The 19,583-nt window shown below is 40.5% G+C and overlaps 1 protein-coding gene across 3 annotated transcripts; it reads right to left on the reverse strand.

The window, feature by feature from the left end:
- Window positions 1–561: 561 nt before the first annotated feature.
- On the reverse strand, window positions 562–18,737 carry rnf122 (ring finger protein 122). Of its 3 annotated transcripts, none has more exons than XM_044375126.1 (7): window positions 18,605–18,737; window positions 18,211–18,385; window positions 13,452–13,608; window positions 5,339–5,384; window positions 5,207–5,248; window positions 4,989–5,068; window positions 562–2,437 (listed from the first exon to the last, which is right to left on the reverse strand). In XM_044375126.1, exons 2-7 carry the CDS (start codon window positions 18,233–18,235, stop codon window positions 2,323–2,325), a joined length of 465 nt encoding a protein of 154 aa, XP_044231061.1. In that variant the 5' UTR covers window positions 18,236–18,385; window positions 18,605–18,737; the 3' UTR covers window positions 562–2,322. The 3 variants fall into 3 exon arrangements, with proteins under 3 accessions (XP_044231061.1, XP_044231051.1, XP_044231070.1); XM_044375116.1 differs by having other exon boundaries at window positions 4,989–5,071; window positions 18,605–18,734; XM_044375135.1 differs by having other exon boundaries at window positions 4,989–5,071; window positions 18,211–18,300; window positions 18,605–18,658.
- Between the last annotated feature and the right edge of the window lie 846 nt (window positions 18,738–19,583).

Genomic DNA, 19,583 nt, shown 5'->3' on the forward strand with positions numbered 1-19,583 from the left:
TAAATAACTGAGCAAATATGTTATTTGTAGTTTGGGTGGACTGACCCTTTAAAGCCACATCAGCTCACCAATCCTCAGAACACTGGGTCAGGTTTTTGACATATGTCATGTCTGAATAGTGTAATAATGAAATAATGCTGCTGACTGAGAAAACAGTGCTGTAATTAAGAACAATGGTTCCCAACCTGGGGGTCGGGACCCCCAAAAGGGTTGCAAGAACTTAAAGGGTCATAAGATGATTAACAAGACAGAGGAAATAAAGACAAAACTTTACTGTTCCACAAAAACTGACTTCTCTCAAAATTGTGCTTTTATCTTATGAAATACGGCAGTTTTTTCTCACTGGGACTCTAAAACCTGCTCAAATTAATCAGAGAAGCAAACATTAAATTACCTGTAACATGTGACCAGGTGATGTGAGTAGCAACTGTTTGGCTATTAAAGGTCACAAGCCAAATAGGAGAACTAGTGGATCTAGAGCATAAACAATAATAATTCATACATTATTTCACCTGATGGTGGCGCCAGATACCTGACTATCAGGGAATAAACAAGAGAGGCTGAGCAAAACAGACAACTGGATTTATTATTGTTTCAATTTATTTACATCCTTTGGATTACAAAATGTGGAATGTGGCCAGAATCAGAGCAAACATTTCTCTTGCTCATGTATTGCAAACGCAACAGGATAGACACATTTCTCTCGTTCTCCATTTCTTCTTTTTTCTTTGCACACAGACTCACCTCGCTTGTGTGTTTGCCTTTTAATTACAGTGCAGGTGCCCACTGTGTCTGGACAATGTGCTTCGTGAGGTTTGTGCTCAATTTAGGCAGTGTTTTGCTTATGATTTCTGAATCACTGTAAACCACAAAAAAACAAAAAACAACCTACAACCATGGAATGTAAAACAGAATCACCAGCAATAATGCCACAAAATGCTGTGAATAAAAGTGAGATGTAGTTTCTTCCCAGATGAATTCACAGAACAACACTAAAAGTCTCTACTGCTGTTTCCTTTATCTTCAGACGCAGCAGCATCTCTGATACTTCGTAGACTCGATAAAAGATTCACCACACCTGAAAACAAGTGACCTTGTGTGGTGCATCTGAGCCGAGGTCTTAACATTTCATAAGAAAAAAAGGCATGGAAACAGTTTTTTTTTTGTGTGAATTCAAAGTGCAATACCTAAGAAATCTTCAACATATTTCAACAAAGAACCAGAACAGTGAGAGGCAGGAGGAGGCCGTTCCTGCCGTCAAGAATAACACAATTAAAACATGTCCGAACAATAAAACATCCCAGTGGAGCATGTACAGTATGTAGGATCTACTGTACATAATATTAGAGGTGGGCCACAAAATGGATTTTACACATCAGTATCAGTTGCACACGTCCGCAAACAATTAGTCGGTGTGTGTGAAAGGCTCTAATTTCATGAAAACACTGGTTAACTTGCTACACTTGGAATGAGTCATTTAGGTCCTACTAAAGAGGTGTGAACCCATCTTTAACTTTGACCAGTGTCATTTCAGTTTACCAAATATTTTCAAAACAAACTTTTTTATTTCTGTAAAACCAGATTGAATCAAATTTCTTTATGTTCTATAGAACTTCCTTCTCTTATAGCCAGCTCCAGACAGCTTTGTTCAGTCTGTTCTTTTCATAAACTCTGAGAATTTACTGTCTTGTTAGCAGTGTAACCTCTGTCAACACGTCCTTGTGCTACTGCCGGGGCTATCTGAGCTGAAAAATATCAATTTGCCTGCTGCTTCATCTCAAAACATCATTTCCATCAGAGTTTCAATAACCTCGGCCAACACTGAAATCACATCATCACTGCCCACCACAACATACAACACTCATACATGCTCAAGAGAGGATCAGTGACTCCTACCCAGCGCTCTCTCATCCTTTCACACTAATTTCTTTCCACACTGCTGTGGAAAATGCAACTGTGTCTCCTCCACTTCAGTGGTGCCATTAACCTCACTCGAGGCAACAAGAGAAGATGTGAAGGAACGGGTGTAGAGGGGGATGTTAAAAGAAGAGTGGTGGAGTGATGTGTGGGTGGCTGAAGATAATCTCTCAGACACCACAAGGTGTTGTGTTGCCATCTCAGGGATGGTTGCTAGGCAACAGCATCCTTCAGAGTCTTTCTCCGGGTGGTAACTAGGTTACCCCAACTTACTATCATCATGTTGGTGTTTCGCTGCTGTTTTAACAGCAAAACTGTGGTCCCCCATCCTGTTGGTTGCTAACTTAAGCCAGCTGGTTTGGCCGGGCGCCGGCGTCCCTCCAAGAGCTGGCAGGGGTCCCTAGATTACACCAGTTCATCCAGCAAAGTCCCTATGCTGTGGTGCTGCTCAGGGGGGCCGGCTATGGGTTTGTTGCACATGGGGCAGACACAGCGCACCTCCAGCCACTTTACAAGACACCTGAGTGGATGAACACAGACAGGAGACAAAATGAAAACAGATTCAAAACTGTTTCAACAAATTTGCAACAATATCCTCTCAGTCATTTTGACACAATTCACATACAGTACCAGTTGAAAGTTTGGACACACTTTCTCATTCCAATGAATGGGAAGGTGTGTCCAAACTGGATCCCACGGCACTGGGCCAAGTGTGCAGTGTGGGGATTGGGTGGCTCAGGATGCCATGACAAAAAAATTTCCTTTGACAGGGTGCCGTGGTCTAAAAAAGTTTAGGAACCACATCTGTAAACACACACTACACTTGCAGCACATGCAGAAACATGTGGGAGTCCTGTAAGACTATGACGTTTTAGCAAAAGTTAAATCTTTTCTCACAAGTTTTGTGTTTATTCCTCAATAAATGACTTTCTAGCATTTCTTCCAGATCTAATCTGCTCCATCACATTTACAATTATCACTTTATCTGAGCAATGATCTTTCTGCCCTCAAGTCAATCAGTCCTTAGATGCCATTCTTTAAATATAAATTGTAATTTAGGACCTACTATTGTGCAACTCACCACCTCATCATCACCCACATGACCTCCAGGATGTCCATGGAGACTAAACTGAGAGTTTCAATCAACAGCCTGCTGGTTTTACTCCACCACCACCATCTAGACTCTGGGTGGATTCTGCCATATCTCCTATCTTCTTAATGAAGGCTCTTCACATCGATTACGTCTAAGTGCAAACACTTCTCATTTGTTAACCTCAATAAATATTATTTTACACTTCACACTTTACACTTGATAGAGTGACAGAATATAAATACCTCGGCATTTGGCTAGACATTCAATATCACATTCAAATATCACGTGCACGACCTTGTTGGTAAACTGCAGCAAAAACTCAGCTTCTTTTACAGAAACAGAGACACCTTTCCAATGTGTAGTAGGAAGAGGATGATCGAAGCAGTTTTCATGCCGGTTCTGGATTATGGTGATGTAATCTACAGGCATGCTTCTGCCTCCACATTTAAGCCCCTGGACTCTGTAAACCACTCAGCCTTTAGATTTATTACAGGTGATAGTTATCACACTCATCATTGTATCCTATATAACAAGGTCGGCTGGTCTTCTCTGTCTGAAAGACGCAACAAGCATTGGTATCTGTTCATCTATAAGGCTCTTCTTGGGAAACTGCCACCCGACATTATATTGTTACTGTACTGGAACCATGGTCCTTATTATACACGTTCTGATGAGTGGTTTATACTCCAGGTTCCACGTGTCTATTCTAAAATGGCAGAGTTAACTTTTAGTTCTTGTGCCCCAAGCACCTGCAATAAACTTCAGCACATCCTGAGGCTTGATACACTTGTACCTACTAGGCAATTTAAAACCATAGTCCAGAATCACTGTATTTCAACTTGTAATTGTTTTAATTGATTTAATAGCTTGTCTTTTACCAACTATTTATGAATTGTGTGTGTGTGTTTTACTGTCTTATTGTTATTCATTGTGATATTAATTTGATGTCATTGTAAATGAGGGCAAACTCAATGACTCTCGAGATTAAATAAAGGTTATGAACGAATGAATAAACTTCCAACTGATCTCTTCTTATTGAACTGCAATTTGCAGAGGACAATCATTCCTGAAACGTGACGCTGCCACAATTTGCAATCTGCAGATAAGCAGTGCTCTCAAGATCGTTTTTGTTAAACAGGCCTCTGGTTTCCAAACTCATCTCAAAGCACCAAGTTCATTAACACCCTGAAAAAAATGCTCTTCATGTTGAACATGCCAGAATTTTACACACCTACAGTAATAAACATCAGGATGAGGCCTTGTTTCCCCTGGCAAAATCTAAGTAGCCCTGAAACTCCTCTCTGACCACAAAGGATAAGTCTAGTGATATTCTATAAAAATCCTATAAATACAAAACCAACAACGTGTGAATCCATCTCACAATATTTTCTGACCTACCTACCCTGACTGATCTTTACAAACAGTTCACAAATATATTATTTCATTTTTAAAATAGTTAGTTAGTAGTTTTTAAAATAATTTCCCAAAACAGCTTTACACTGTAATGCTTAGTAAATATTACTCAGAAGTGAAGAGTGTATTTGTTGTTTTCAGCAGATTTGGTGCTCTAGTGAGTATTTAAGGCTGCAGGATGGTGTGTGTGGACTTGACTCACAGTAACCATGTTCACCATAATGAAGGAACATGTCACCCAGCAACAGCGTGGCTCCTTCATGTGTATTTAATAGTCTTTGGCACAGAGGAATAAGACTACATAAGCAGTACTAATATAAAATATCACCAGACTTCTCCTTTAAATAGGAATAAACATAACGACAATGAATTCATGAACTGAACATTGTTGAACAAGTAAAAATGTAGCACCACGCTGCCATCAGGAAGTCTGCAACTAGAAGTGCGTGTGATCACTGAAGTTGCCCCAAAATTGAACTTGACCACTTTCATTTTAACAAGCCCAGGCTGGTGTAAAGTGGTAACCACAGCGAAGAAACACTCCGCCGTGCTCTCCTGTACTCACTTCCTGTGGAAAGCATGTTGGCATGGCAACACTCCCAGCTCGTCTTTCACTTTGAAGTCCTCCAGACACACGGCACACGTCTGCTGTGTGAGTGAAAGACAGGACAGAGAGAGAGAGAGGACGGTCATTTGATCAAATTATTATGCATCATTTTTGGTTTTTGTTTCACATTATAACAGATTTATGTTGTGTGTTTGTACAGGAAATCACATTCTTACCCCATGAAGATTCAACTTTTTTGGATCTCCTTTTAAAACTACCTGTAGGAGTAAGAAAACAAAATATGTTTAAGAGAGATTTTTTTTGGGATATAGATAACAAAGTGTGTTAAATAATCACATCAAGATTACCTCTCTGTATCCAAACCGCTCACTCTGGGCTTGGTGTCGTAGTTTACTGTGGATGAATAAACAAACACGTTAATAAATAACCTTTAATAAATCTTCATAATTAATGTCCTGCGTCAAAATGTTAACTTAGCCTTGCAAACACAATATTTATATATTACAACCTTATAAAGTTTGCATATTATCATTAACATTTGACTATTTATACATTTAGCAGACACAGAGCAACACTAGCATTCATTTGAAGTCATGTTTCTGGCCACTTTACAAATGAATGTCCAATATTCCCTCTGGTTTTAGCTCTGTTTTGGTCTCGACCAACTCCTGAGGGAAATACCTGACTCTTTAGCCACTAAATTTTCAACTATCTTCACCAGCTAGCTGCTAACTTTGTCTGTGTGCTGTTCAATGCTGGAGAGGTAGCATGCAGTTGGTTTATCAGAGCTGTTTTGCAGCTGTCTGCTGCATCTGGAAACAACACTGATGAGAACGGTGAGAGTGAACCAAATCAGTAAAGTCGCAGGCCGTAATGAGATGAAAGACCCTAAAAAACGCTGCGTAGAGCTGAGTAGAGTTAGGTGATAATTATCTGTGGGTTTGTCACCATGAGCAACTCCACATTACACATAGTCATTTGACCAATTGCTAATATTTAAATGTCAACATTTCAAAAACGTTCCTGCACAATATAAGATTTAGTGATCAAAAAATTTGAAAAAAACCTCCACACTGTCCATCACTTGAACTCACTTTAATTACACAACATTTCTGTCCTCAGTCCTTCATCAGGAAAAATAGTTGGTGTTATTAAAGTGAGTTCAAGTGATGGACAATGTGTGATCCCTGCCCAGATGGCAAAATTGCTGTGGCCCAGATCCAGGCCACACCCGACACTTATGGCACTTCCATCCAGCCCACATACCACATGGAATGATGGCACTTGGGCCCTGTTTCCCAGATCTGGGCCAAAAGCAAGCCATAGCAATGCCATATATCAACAAAGAACAAACCAGATGAACCAGAACTGGCCCACATTGAGCGAGAGTGCCACATCTTTACCAAAAAAGGCCCACATTTGATTTGGGATATTTGGGCCATATTTGCTATTTTACATAGGGGCTTTTTCAGGCTCACATCCATTTCGTCTGGGCCTGAAGAAAGCCAGCAGTGCCACATCATTGCCTGAAGTGGCCCACTTCCGTATGCTATCTGCTTGAGTTTTATATAAACTCTTAATAGAAAGTGCGGTTTTAAGTAAAGGTACAGGATTATTATCACAAAAGTACACTTAAATCATTAAACGCAAAATAACTCATGCAAAATGGTCACTTTCAGGGGTGTTATATTAGTATATTTCATATTATCAGATCATTATTATGGATGCATTAACATATCAGCAGCATTTTAACATTGTAGCTGGGCGAGGTGGAGCTAACTGTTTTCTATATTTTAGGGTAGTTTAAACTATAACAATGCATCATATTGTATAAGTTGATCAAGTTTAGTGTGTAAAATTTTAATCTGCAAGGTAACTAGTAACTAGAGAAATATAGTGGAGTAAAAAGTACAGTATTTCTGTCAAGTAAAAGTATAAAATACTGCAGCATCAAATGAAAATACTCAAGTACAGTTAACTTGATATTGTAGTTAAAAACATAACTTTGAGTAAATGTACTGGGTTGCTTTCCACCACTGTTTGTTTATTGGGAAATGAAGATGTCTGTATTTATTTTAAGCTTCATTTAAGAGCAGGTCATTGGTTTCAGGCAAAGATTAAAGTTTGTGTGGTTAAATTATAGGACAGTGTGTAACAGAAGCTGTGTAATTGCAGAGTACGCTTTGATGATTAACTGTCTTTTCAGACACTTACAGTGGCCACACGTACATGGACAAAGACAGTACATACTCCCCTGCGAGCACACACATACACAAACACACACATACACACATTGTTCACACACTTAAGTTATCATGTAAGTACACACACAAACACGCACATATACACAAACCTGGCTAATGAGTACGTTGCCTCTTTGAATCCCTGCACCACCCCCAGAACCAACAATGGAGAGGAGATCTTTATCACTTGGTGGGCTGTGTCTGTTCAGGCGGTTATTTTTGGCCTCCTGTTTTTACACAACTAAACATAGACTCAAATGTCTATCACTGTCTGTGATTTGAGCCTGAAACAAAATGCAGTGAGAGCATCTGAGATGAAAGCTGAATTTGTGATCTGATCCCCTTTACCCCCCCACCCCACCCCACCCCCTCCCACCCCCAAAAAAAACATATCTGGCTGAGTCGCCGCTTTAAGCAGGGAAATGACAGTTATTCGTTGCTTTTGTCATTCGGTTTATTGTTTACACTGATTGTCGCTAACAATCCTCCATGTGGAACAATGCGAGGATACACGTTTTACATGTGTTGAGGTTTCCCATGCCTAGGGAATGATGTGAAGTGGGTGAAAGGGGGGCATGACGGGAATTTAACTGTTTCAGCTTAGCCATTGTGCCCTGCCGGTCTGTGAGAGTAAAAAAAAAATCCTTACATAGTCACCATTGAACCAGTCCTTATTGTATGGAGTTACAATGTATTCAACAGGTGTGAATGATACAACGAAAAGTGCGGAAAACTTTGGGAAATCCAGTTTTACACCCTCAACTAAACCAACGCCCTTCTTTTCACAAATACATCTTGACAGGCTTCACTCTGTTTTTTTAGCACATACAACACTAGATTATTTCCTCAGATAAAGATTTTAGCCAAACATTTATTTAATATTAATATTTCTGTCATGTTTCACAGTTTCGCTGTCATGTCTGCTAAATCTGGCCTATGCTACATCGTGTTTGTGAGTGAGAAACATACTAAAAGCTGAAAAAATTAGTCAATTAATTGGTTAGTTGGACAACAGACAATTTATCAGCAACTACAACTCTGCTTTTCTTAATCTTATATGATAGTAAACTGAATATTTTGGGGTTTTGGACTTTTGGTTAAACAAAACGAGCCTCAACCTCAACATATGTCACATTTGGCTCTGGGAAACTATGATGGCTATTTTCTGACATTTCTGAGACAACGATGACTGATATTGTGTGTGGCAGATTAACTGATAATGAAAATAATCATCAATTGCAGCCCTGCTCTAAAATATTTTGTTGAATTTGTGTAAAAAGTCAGTTAGGTGGTGATTCCAGCTCCGCATGGATGTAGTGAAAAAAATTGCCAGTGATTGTCTTAAAATTGCCAACCTGTGGTCCTTGCTGCAGAACAAACGGTCTAATGTTATTGTTATTCTATGTTTGGACTATTGTCTTATTCCCAAATTTAATTAATTGTATCAAAAACAACAATGGACCACCTCCTGTCCCTCTTTTCTCTTTGCCTTTGTGGTAAACTTTTCGAAGACAGCTTGTATGGTATTTTTCATGATTTTTAACTGTCCTCAAAAAATTGAAAAAATATGTACACACCTGAATATGTGACAGGCGCCTCAGGGGAAAGCACAACTTTAATGAAAATGGAAAAAAAAAGAATCTTATGATTCTGTAATCTTTCAGTAACCATGAGCTATTCTTTTGGGTTCTCACCATCACCCCAAAAAAATATCATAAATTGCATGTTTTCAGGTAAATCTATGCACAAAGTTCTGGTTACAAAAACACTTTTTAAAAGCGTAGGGACCGTATTCACAAACATTCCTAGGATACTCTCAGAGAGCTCCTAACTTAGCCTAAAGATTTCTAGCACAGAAGAAGGGACAGAAACTTTTACTTTTGTGAGGAGGTTTGGTTGATCCCGTTGCTAGGTATGATTCATGTTTTTTAAAATGTGTGATTGGTGGATCAAAAAAAAAAAAAGCACTCTTAGTGATAATGGGCATAGAATGAACAGTGAAATGGACAGGCCTAATCATAGAATTTAGTCTCTATTAAGACATGGTGTAATTATAAATACTATTTTATGTAATGAACATCTCTGTTGAATAAATTGTAAGTCATACTTTAAAAGTAGCCTATGAAATGTTTGAAAACACAGGCCTGCAGTAGCCTATTCACATGCTGATAGTTGTTATATTTATTTTCTTATGTTTATTTACCATGCTGGTCATTTTAGTATTTAATCTATTTCATATCATCAGGGGAAAAATCGCTTGGCTTTCATCAATTTCTGTGATAGCTTGTCAGTCTTTATAAGTAGCTGCTTTGTTCGGCATTTAAATCTTTTTCATTCAGCTGCCAGCAAATTCAAAATTTTTCCAGTTGCCAAACATCTAAGTGTTGTAATCACTTTCATTCCTGGCATTATAGTGTTATTGCGTCAGGTATGAGTGTATCTCTAATGAGATCAACCACAAACATTATCCCTGAACAATCTAATCTGTAGTGTTTCATTAACTCACTGTCATTCATACCTCTTTGTCTTTCCGTAATTTTCTCCGGTGCTTAAGAAACTCTTAATCCTCTTAAAAGTCCTCCTCCCTGCTCTTAACAGTTTTTCACCTTAAGAGCTCTCTTAAGGGCTAAAATGCTTTGTGATCTAGTCTTAATTGTAAGGGGAAATTCTTATTCTTTGTACTAGGAAGCTTTATGAATACAGACCCCGATGACTCTCCCCTGTGAAAGAAACTTTTTCACAGATTTAATAGATGTCTCTCCTGATAAGCTGCTGACTCTACTGTTAAAGTATATTCACAGGTGTTAGAAGATGACCTCCAGCTTACCCTTTTTTTTGGGAATTAACTACTTTCACAATCTCCATCTGTCCTCCAATTGTCTGCAGGTAAGATAGTATCTGTGTGACCCTTTCCAGTTTCATGGTTTATCCTCTTATTAAACAGTTGATATGCACTAACCATGTTAACTGTGTTCCTTTTTCTTCGGTTAGAGGATTGTACACATCCAGTCTGAGGGATCAGTGACAATAAATTAAGTGAGTCAGTGAGTTTATTTGGGGGAATGGGGTCAGTGTCTGTTCTCTCAGTCGCTGTATTGTCTGGCTGAAACACCTGCAGCTTGCCCTCACACCTTGTGGTTCTCAAAATATTTCACAGACTTACTGCTGTGCTGCTCCTTAACTTGACTACAGACTCAACTGTGTTAGGACAGATTGGGGTATGATTAAATGATATTTTTGGTGTGTGCTTTTGGCACCCTTGTGGTTTTACACCCCTGAACACTGCAGGTACTCCAGAGCACACCCCCACTTTGTGTCAGTGTTATAACGGCAACAGTTTGAATCTGAGGCAGGGCTGAAAGGATCGTGTGTGCTCAGCAAACCTTCAGCAGCTTTCAAGGCTTTTATAAAATTGCTTTGTGTGCTTTATAATGGAGAAAAACCTCACATAGACAATCAAATACTGTACTGACAGACAGATTTTTAACATCTTGGCGTAATGCTAAAATCGAACATCACAAACTCCCGGGGTACGCTGGATTTAGAAAGCATCTGTCTGAGAGAAATAATAGGAAACCTGCCCCCAACAGAGAATGGCATTTATCACTCAGTATTCATCTGATGAATCACCCGGTCTATAAATGAATTCACAATCACACTCCTACCCAAGACTACCTTCAGCATGTTAATGGGGCCAAAGGAAGTGACTCATTGGTTATGATTCATAGGCAAGTGCTTTCAGAGAAACAGGAAGGATCCAAGCTTTTCTGACAAAAGTTGATGGTCAATTTAGCAACGAGCCCAAGCCAAACAAAACACTTATGATTACAGAAATGTGCCTGACCTCATCACTACACATTGGATTGTAATAAATCAAAAATGTAAAAACAGAGATATCTTCATGTTGTATGATTAATGCTTGTTTTTATTATATATTTAGAATATTTTCACAAACGTTTTCTTTTTTCTAGGTAATAACGACTGTCACGATTCCTGCCTCAGTCCTGCCTCTGTCCCTGGATTCACTCTCTTCTCTTGGATTTGCCATTCTCCACCTGTCCACCAGATGCCTCCGGACTTTCCTGCCTGGTTCCCACACCCACCTGCTCACCTGTTGCCAGCCCCCAGTTGTCTTCAACTGCTGCTCATTACCCCATCAGTCCCAGTAGTATATATACTGGTCCTCTGCTATCCATTCCCTGCCCATTTGTCAATGTTGCTACATTGTACGCTTGTGTTCATCCTGATCCTGTTACCTGTTCCTGCCATTCCAGTGGTTTAGACCTTCCACCTGTTTATGTCCTGCCTGCCTGCCCTTTCGGGCTCGTTTGCCTGTTTTCTGTGCCTGTATTTCAGATTCTGATTATTAAAGCTCCTTCTCATTCTAAATGTCTGCCTTTGAGTCTGCATTTGGGTTGTCCTCCCGTTTGCCCAGTTCACACACCCGTGACAAACGACGATGTAAAAATAGCTACGAGATCAAATAGTACTCTAAATTGATGCCTGATTTTCTGATTTGATTTTTTTAAAGCATTCACTTCAAAGTTGCCATTTTGAAACAAATTTCCCTGTTTCTCAAATTAATTGATTTTCCAAATGAAAATGCAACAAATGCTGACAAACCGATAATCTTGATCTTCATCAGTAGATGGAGTTTGTGGGGTTTTTTAGGCAACATAGATGTCCTTCAAGGTGACATATTGTGCTTTTTGTGATTTGCTGTTATTTATATACTGTTATAATATTGTATACATATGCTAAACATGGTCAAAGTTCCAAAACTTGAGGTGAACTTGTGTCGAAATGCTCCCTACAAGTCAAAAGTCAGGGTTTAAGCCTGCTTTGAATGCTTTGTTTGCGACCGCCGTCCGTTCCGTAACCTTGGTTGTTAAGGTTTTTTCATGTGTTTGCATTATCCACTTGCATATTTCAGATTGGATTTAGTATTGAAGATGTACGGATTTATTGAGAAGTTGACATTTCGAGTAAAGAACAAAAAAAAAATACTACTACTGTTTGTTTCATGACTTGTTGATGTAGCCTCCAGAGATGGGGGATTTCTCCCAAGGGGCAGTTTCCGAGAGCTGGCCAATCAGAACAGAGTGGGCTCATCAGGACAGGGGCCTTAAGGAGACGGGAGCTAAAAAGGCCTGTTTCAGACAATGGCTGAACTGAGGGGCTGGGTAAAGGGATATATAAAGATAAATAAGGATTTTTTTTAATGTAAATCATGCAAAGATCTTCCAGTAGATTAAAAATGAAGACCTGTAAATGTGCATGATACGTCCCTTGTGAAATGCTGCGAAAAAAGGTGAAAATTTGAACATTCACAGATCCGGGACAACTAGGCAAACGCCATCTGCTGAGGAAGATAATGAGACATGACTGAAAGCTCCAACACTGCTACTAAATAGACCTTTTTATGAGACTTTGTCAGCTGGTGTTTCAAGGTCAAGAATGAACTTTTATCTACTTTTTATGTCTAAACTGTAGTAAGAGGTTGATTTGATAGATGGCATTTTTATCTATTTGATTGGGTGCTGTCATTAGAATTCAGTTTTATCTTATTATAGAAAAAGAAGGAGGTATACACAACATTTAGTATCAAGTGCCACGTCATTGTTAGTGACGTCCATTTGTATTCTGACATTTCCATTTGTGCTTCATGTTTTCCAGACAGCATGTTGGTCCTGCAACACACCAACTGACATTTTGATAACACAGGCAATTTGGACATCGATTCAAAATCCTGTCCAATGCTAAAAATAGCACACCACATGATGAGAAGTCGGGTAATTCACCAAATACAGAAGCTCAGTCACCCAAAGAAGGCTAAGGATAACAAACAACTGCAACCCTACTGCAGGTGTTGACGTTTCCTTATGAGCTTCGTGCAACACAGACATTCATATGTGATGATTTCGTTCACTCCCACTGTGTGCTATTCAGGCCATGTTTATTCTGAGCAGCGCTTCTCTACAGTTTCCCTCTGCCGAGTCTTTTCCCCTCACCGCTGTCCTCACACATTGTGACGGGATGCTTCCTGTTGCCTCATATCCCGTCCTTCAGAGACAAACGTCCTCTCAGCTCATCAGGGAGTTCACAGTCAACAGCAGGAGAGAGGTCACCCTGTTCCTCCCTCCTTCCCTCACACACAGACACAATTCCCCTTTAGAGGAGTTTTTTTTTTAAATCACATTTTTCTATCTCCTCTCACCTTATGAAGTAACAGCAGAAGATTAGGCTCAGGATGAAGACGAAGATGCCTGTGCCAAAGATGACCATGTAGATGTTGAGGGGCAGGTCCTGGAAGGTGATGGGCGGCATGGTGCACGACTTGTTGGAGTAAACCAGTCCCAGACCACAGAAGCACCCTACAGCAAGACAAAGGGAGGACTTAAAAATACATTTACTGTCTATGGCTATGTACTCAGGAAGCACCTGAGTACATAGCCGGACATGTAGATGTATAGTACAAAGAGCAGAAAACTAAAGGCTGGCACTGCCACACATCAGAATCTGTTTCTTGAACACAACTAAATGCAACATCCTTTTAAACTATTCATGGGCAGCTGAGGGTCAGATCTGCAGCTGTGTCCACCTCTAATGGAAGCCAAAAATTGAAGCTTTAAACACACACACACACACGTTCACAGACATAAAGGTGGAGAAAAAGATGTAGATAAACACCTTTCTGTGATGGCCTTTTGTACTTAAACATATAAAACACTTTTAATGCAGTAGCTAAGCAACATGTTTGTATCTCTTAACACAGCAGATCTTCGCTTCTGTGTCTGTTAATAGGTCAGTGTCGTTTTAAAGCCATTAAAGTGGACAGATGAGAAAGCAGTCATAGATGAAAGGACCATTATATTTCAGCCTTCTTTTATGGAGTTAAAATTATAATATATTTAAAGACGCTGATTAAATCATCCATTTCAAGACTGAAAACACTCCAAGGTGAGTGCAATTTGATTAAAACGGCGGAACAAAATCTCAAATCTCATTATTTTGATATTCGTCATCTCATAGTTCATCTATTATACTCTCCTGATGATTGTAAAAATAAATTACAGATGCAGTAATCAAATATTTTCATGTCCTGAACTGGGTGGTGTTTTTAGGAGAACTTTGCAATCCAAACAGATGGTATCCCCAATAAAGGTGCCCTCCTTTTTCTCATCCTCATCGCTTTGACGCTGAACTCCTGCGTGTGTGTGTGTGTGTGTGTGTGTGTTTGTTTTACCGTGAAATAGATTATCGCTGCTGTCTGCAGTCAAGGTCAGAGGTAGAGAGGCGGGGGAGGGTGAAGATTGAAGAACAAACGTGGTATGACAGTAGACTGTGTTTATTGTGCAGTAAGTGTGCACACTACGTATTTAAAGCATTACATTCATTATTTTTGCACGTATTGTGTATTAAACGCATTGAGAATAACCATGAATTCCCAGCTGGCAACATTAGATTGAGGGAAGAGATGGATGCAGGAAAACAATTCAGACAGAGACAGAGAGCACATTTGTGTTTTGTGCGTCTGTACAGTATGAGTAATGAGAAGTCAGTATCTGCATGTGAGAAGGGGCTTTGTGATAGCGGGGTCACACTAACCCAGTGAGTGATAGTGAACCGGAGCTAACATGGGATATGAACCTCTCCAGATTTCAATGTGAACAGGAGGCCATGTGGGAGAGTCATGTGCAGTTTTTGATCAAACACTACAGATGTCTCTGATTAGCGCACTCTCACTCAGAGACAAGTTGGTAATCAGTGAAATCAGCTTGTGTGTTCAATCATAATAGAGCTGCAGACTCTCAGCCTTCCAAACCACACAGCTACTCATCTTATTGTAGAAACAAACAGTACTATGTGAAAAATCTTTTGTGTAAAGTTAGTTTTTTTTCTGTTTTTTCACCTGCAGGTGAGGTGGATTGAAACTCTAAATTGTAGGCGTGAATGTGTTAAAAGTGTCTATATTCATTAGTCCTGTATTGTAGTGACGACCTACGCAAGATGTAACTTGCCTCTAACCCAGTGCATGCTGGGAAGGGCTCTTGGCCCATATGATCATGAACACAATAAGTCCTTTAGAAGATGAATGGATGGTGGACAAGTGGATGATAGATGGGGGGACGGATGAATGGATAAATGTACGGATGGATGGGCAGACAGACAGATGATGGATTGACGGATGAATGGATGAATGAGAAGACAGACTGTTGCCTCACAGCAAGAAGGTCTTGGGTTTGAACCCCAGCCGTTTCTTTGTGGAGTTTGCATGTTCTCCCCATTTCCGCCCAGTGCTCTAGTTTCCTCCCACCATTAAAGACATGTATGTTAGGGATAATACTCCTGTCAGTGCCTCTGACCACTGGCACTGGCAGAAAGAACTGGAGTTGACGCTGCACTGCGGCTGCCCACTGCTCCTGTGTCTAGAGCGGGTCAAATGCAGAAGACAAATTCTGTTTCAGTGTATGCGAGTGCTGAGAAATGACAATAAAGAAATCTTAATGTTAATCTGGATGAATGGATGGATGGACAGACAGATGGATGGATGAAGACCTTTAACAATTTCATTCCCCTGTGACGGCTATTGTTTTCTTGCAGCACAGTTCCTCATTGATCCCGGTATTTCTAGTCACTCCTGCAGCAAAAGTAACACGTTGACATTTCTATTTGACATTTCTCCCGCCTCACAGTGGAAATTGCAGCATGAGAGGATCAATACTTCCCGCCTCTTAGTTCCACTCTCTCTGAATGAGCGGTGACGGTCCATTAATCGGGACTCATCGACGGCTGGCTACACCATCAAGTTCCGCCGCTAAATGACTTCACTCGGCGAGGGGGGGGGGGGGCGATCATTACCGGTGACATCGACGTCTGGCTGATTGAGGGTGTAAATTAAACACAGACAAACTGATCGAAGGACACACGTGCAAATGTGAACATGTGGATAATAACAGTAGACCTCGTCGTGTATTCATCTGCTTCTTCAGCAGACAAAGAGACACACGCGTAGTGGGTGGAGTACATGTCTCCTTGTTCCTTGTATTCATGTCACTGCACAGCTGATGGCACAAATCACCTGTGAAGCTGCTGCAGACTCACACTCCTAATCTGGGTCACGTGTATTCGAGTCTTTGTGTGTGTATTCATCATGTCACGACTGTCTGTATGGATGGACGCCTGTGACTTCCTCCACTTTTGTATGCATGGAAAGCAGACAGCTATATGTGTTATTTCGCTGGGGGTGGAGTCCCTGCGTGACCACTGACCTATATATCGGCACACTCAGGAGGCGCCCCCGTTGCCATGACGCCGGGAGTAGCGGATGCAGAAAAAAGGATGAGGCCTAGAGAAAGTTCTCATTTTGAGGACAGAGAATCTGACTCACTCATACGGAGTTTGGGCTGTCATCCTGATTCTCGTGTTGTTGTACAAAAAGGCAAGAAAGTCCCTCCGTGATTTGATAGAGCTGTAAAATACCTCGACTATGGCAGCATCTCTGACAGCTCCTACGAGATGCCTGGTGGGGTTTTGTCCTATATACGCTGTGTTCACACAAAGCTGCTGCGGCTGCTCGCACTAAAGACAGAACTTCCCATCAAATATTCAACAGTTCACATGGGAGGGGTGGGGGGGAGATGGAGAGAGGGGGGTACACTCAAGTCTGCCTGCATGGCTGCTTCTTCTTCTGCTGCTGCTGCTGCTGCTGCTGGTTTTCAAGAAGAAAGTAGGTTGAACTCGCCGTCACATGCATGAAAGCACTACATGTGTCACACATAAACACTGGAACAAAAAGGCATGATCACAGATACACTGACGCACAGGACACACCGAGCTGAAGCCGAGCTGTGGCTGGCTTCATTTTTTTTTTCGGCAGAATGTCACTCTTTGATACTTTTGCGCTGTTTCCCCTCTGAATAGCAGGGGAGTTGAGCAGCACAAAGGGAGTAATTGTTCTTGTCTGAACACCAGCGACAGTCCACCGAGGAGACCGCTGAGGCTGCTGCACTCAAACGGGCCAAGTCGGAGGAAAAAGACCACTTAATCCATCATCTTCAGTGGGTCTCACTGTGACAAAGAAGCACTGACATTTCACTGCAATATAAGAGATTAATTTCATTTAAGCATGACAGATGCACCTCCAGACGCAGCAGCGGAGGTTTCAAGCGTGACGGAGAAGTTGTTCAGACTTTTGTCTTTTGAAGATAACAGATCAAGGCCAAGAGTTTAAGTGAGAAACTGCAGATAGAGAGTCAGTGTAAACAAGATTACCCAGAGAGGCTAAATGTTTCATGGAGCGCACAATGACTGGCCTTGTGTGGCTCTCAGCTGGAATTAATTTAGATGGAAATAAAGGTTTCTATTGACTGAGCAGGCCCATATTCTGGCAATCAATAAACAAACTGATAAAACATTCAGATAATAACTATTTTAATGTGTTCTACACAGCCAGATATTGTACTGTAGGTGACTTAAAACACAATAAGTGATATTATAGGGCAGTGGTTCTCAAAGTGGGGTCTAGGGACCCCCAGGGGTCCCCAGCAAAAAGGGGAATCATTAATTTTCACTGTAATTCCATCTATAAGTAACACAATGACAGAATTTATGACTATTTTGGTCGTGGGTTTGATACACTTTCTCTGATAAAACACCTAAAAGCAAAAAATCTTATAAGATGGGGGTCAATGGTTTAATTTGTGTTAGTTTAGGGGTGAAAAAGTTTGAGAACCAGTGTTATAGGACACTTTAAAGTTACTGTAAAGCACCACATACATCTTTAAATAAGTGATTTTGTTTTTCTTTAAGCTGAGCTCACAATGGGGCTGTCTAAATTTAGAAAACACTGGAGTGATTCAGAAACTACACCCTCGCTGCCATCCTCAGAGATTCCCTCTGTACGAATAACAGGCGATATTTCACAACATTACAGAGGCCTAACATAGCTCTCATAACATAAAATGACTGCTCACCGTTACACCACTGAAACGGGTGCATCAATGCACCAGAGGGAGTCCTTGCCGGCGGGATCCGATCCGTGTTTACCAACAAGCCGCAGCCGCCTGTGCAGATGGACGACCGTAATAAAGTGAACAAGAGGAGCCAGTGATGTCGGCCAGCAGTGAGACAGGTGAACAAGACAAACACCTGTTTAAAAAAAAAAAAAAAGGTCGTGAAAAACGGATAAAATAGGATTTAAAAAAAACAAGCGTGTCGAAAGTTGAGGCTGGGTGATGTCACATTATTTGCAGCAGCGCCGAGATCAAAACAAAAAGGAAGTAGTGATGATGTGGATTTCCCCCTTCTGCTCTTCGCTCTGGTTGATCTGACTCTAATATTATTATTAATAGACGGAATGACACTGACCCAGCAGCAGCATCTGTGTGAGAGAGGTGGAAAAACTAGAACACTGGCTCGATTTTCCTGCTCCCGCCCCCGCAGACGCGACTGACGTGCGGGGAGACCAATCCTCAGGCCGCCTGGGTCGGCGTGTGTTGTGACGGTCCTGCCAGTGATCATCATCTCCCTGTTTACAATTGCGTCTATATTTTACATGCTGATTAATAAAGGGCCAGAATTTTAGAAATACTGAGGACATGAGTCCAAGTCCCCTCTCCCTATAGGGCCGGATTATCTCTCTCAGGGGGTCTTGGGGCAAATGGGTCCCTATTGACCCCCAGTTCACACACTCTCTATGCCTTGTGTTAGCATTTATTTAGAGCTGGAGCCATTAATCAATTATTCAATTAATCAAATCGACAGAAAATGAATAGGAATCCATTTTGATGATCAATTAGTCATTTTAAACAAACATAAATAACCTGTTTCCGGCTTATCAATCCTAACAGTTTGACATTTTTGTTTGTGTTATGTGACAGTTAACTGAATATATTTGGGGGGTTTTGACTGTTAGTCAGTGAGTACAAGAAATTTGAAGACTTAACTGTGGCTCTGGGGAAATTATGAAACCCATTTTTCACAATTTTCTGACATTTTTTGACCATACGATTGATCAAAAACGTAACTAATCAATGACGAAAATAATCATTAGTTGCAGCCCTAATAAAATACCATCTTACAAGTAAAAGTCCTACTTCCAAAATCTTACTTACAGTAATAAATGTTACACTATTATCAGTTTTTTATTTATATTATTGGATTATTAGTATTGACACATTGATATGTCGGCAGCATGTAACTACTTTATGTGTCATTTGGTAGTTCATAGCACTACATTATAATTTATATGCTGATATGTAAAATCATAATCTGAAAAGTAACTATAGTAACTATAAGTAGCGGAGTAAAAGTATATTTCTCTCTGAAATGTGGAGTGAAAGTATAG

This window comes from Thunnus albacares, chromosome 2 (genome assembly GCF_914725855.1).
Source record: "Thunnus albacares chromosome 2, fThuAlb1.1, whole genome shotgun sequence".
NCBI classification, from domain to species: domain Eukaryota; kingdom Metazoa; phylum Chordata; class Actinopteri; order Scombriformes; family Scombridae; genus Thunnus; species Thunnus albacares.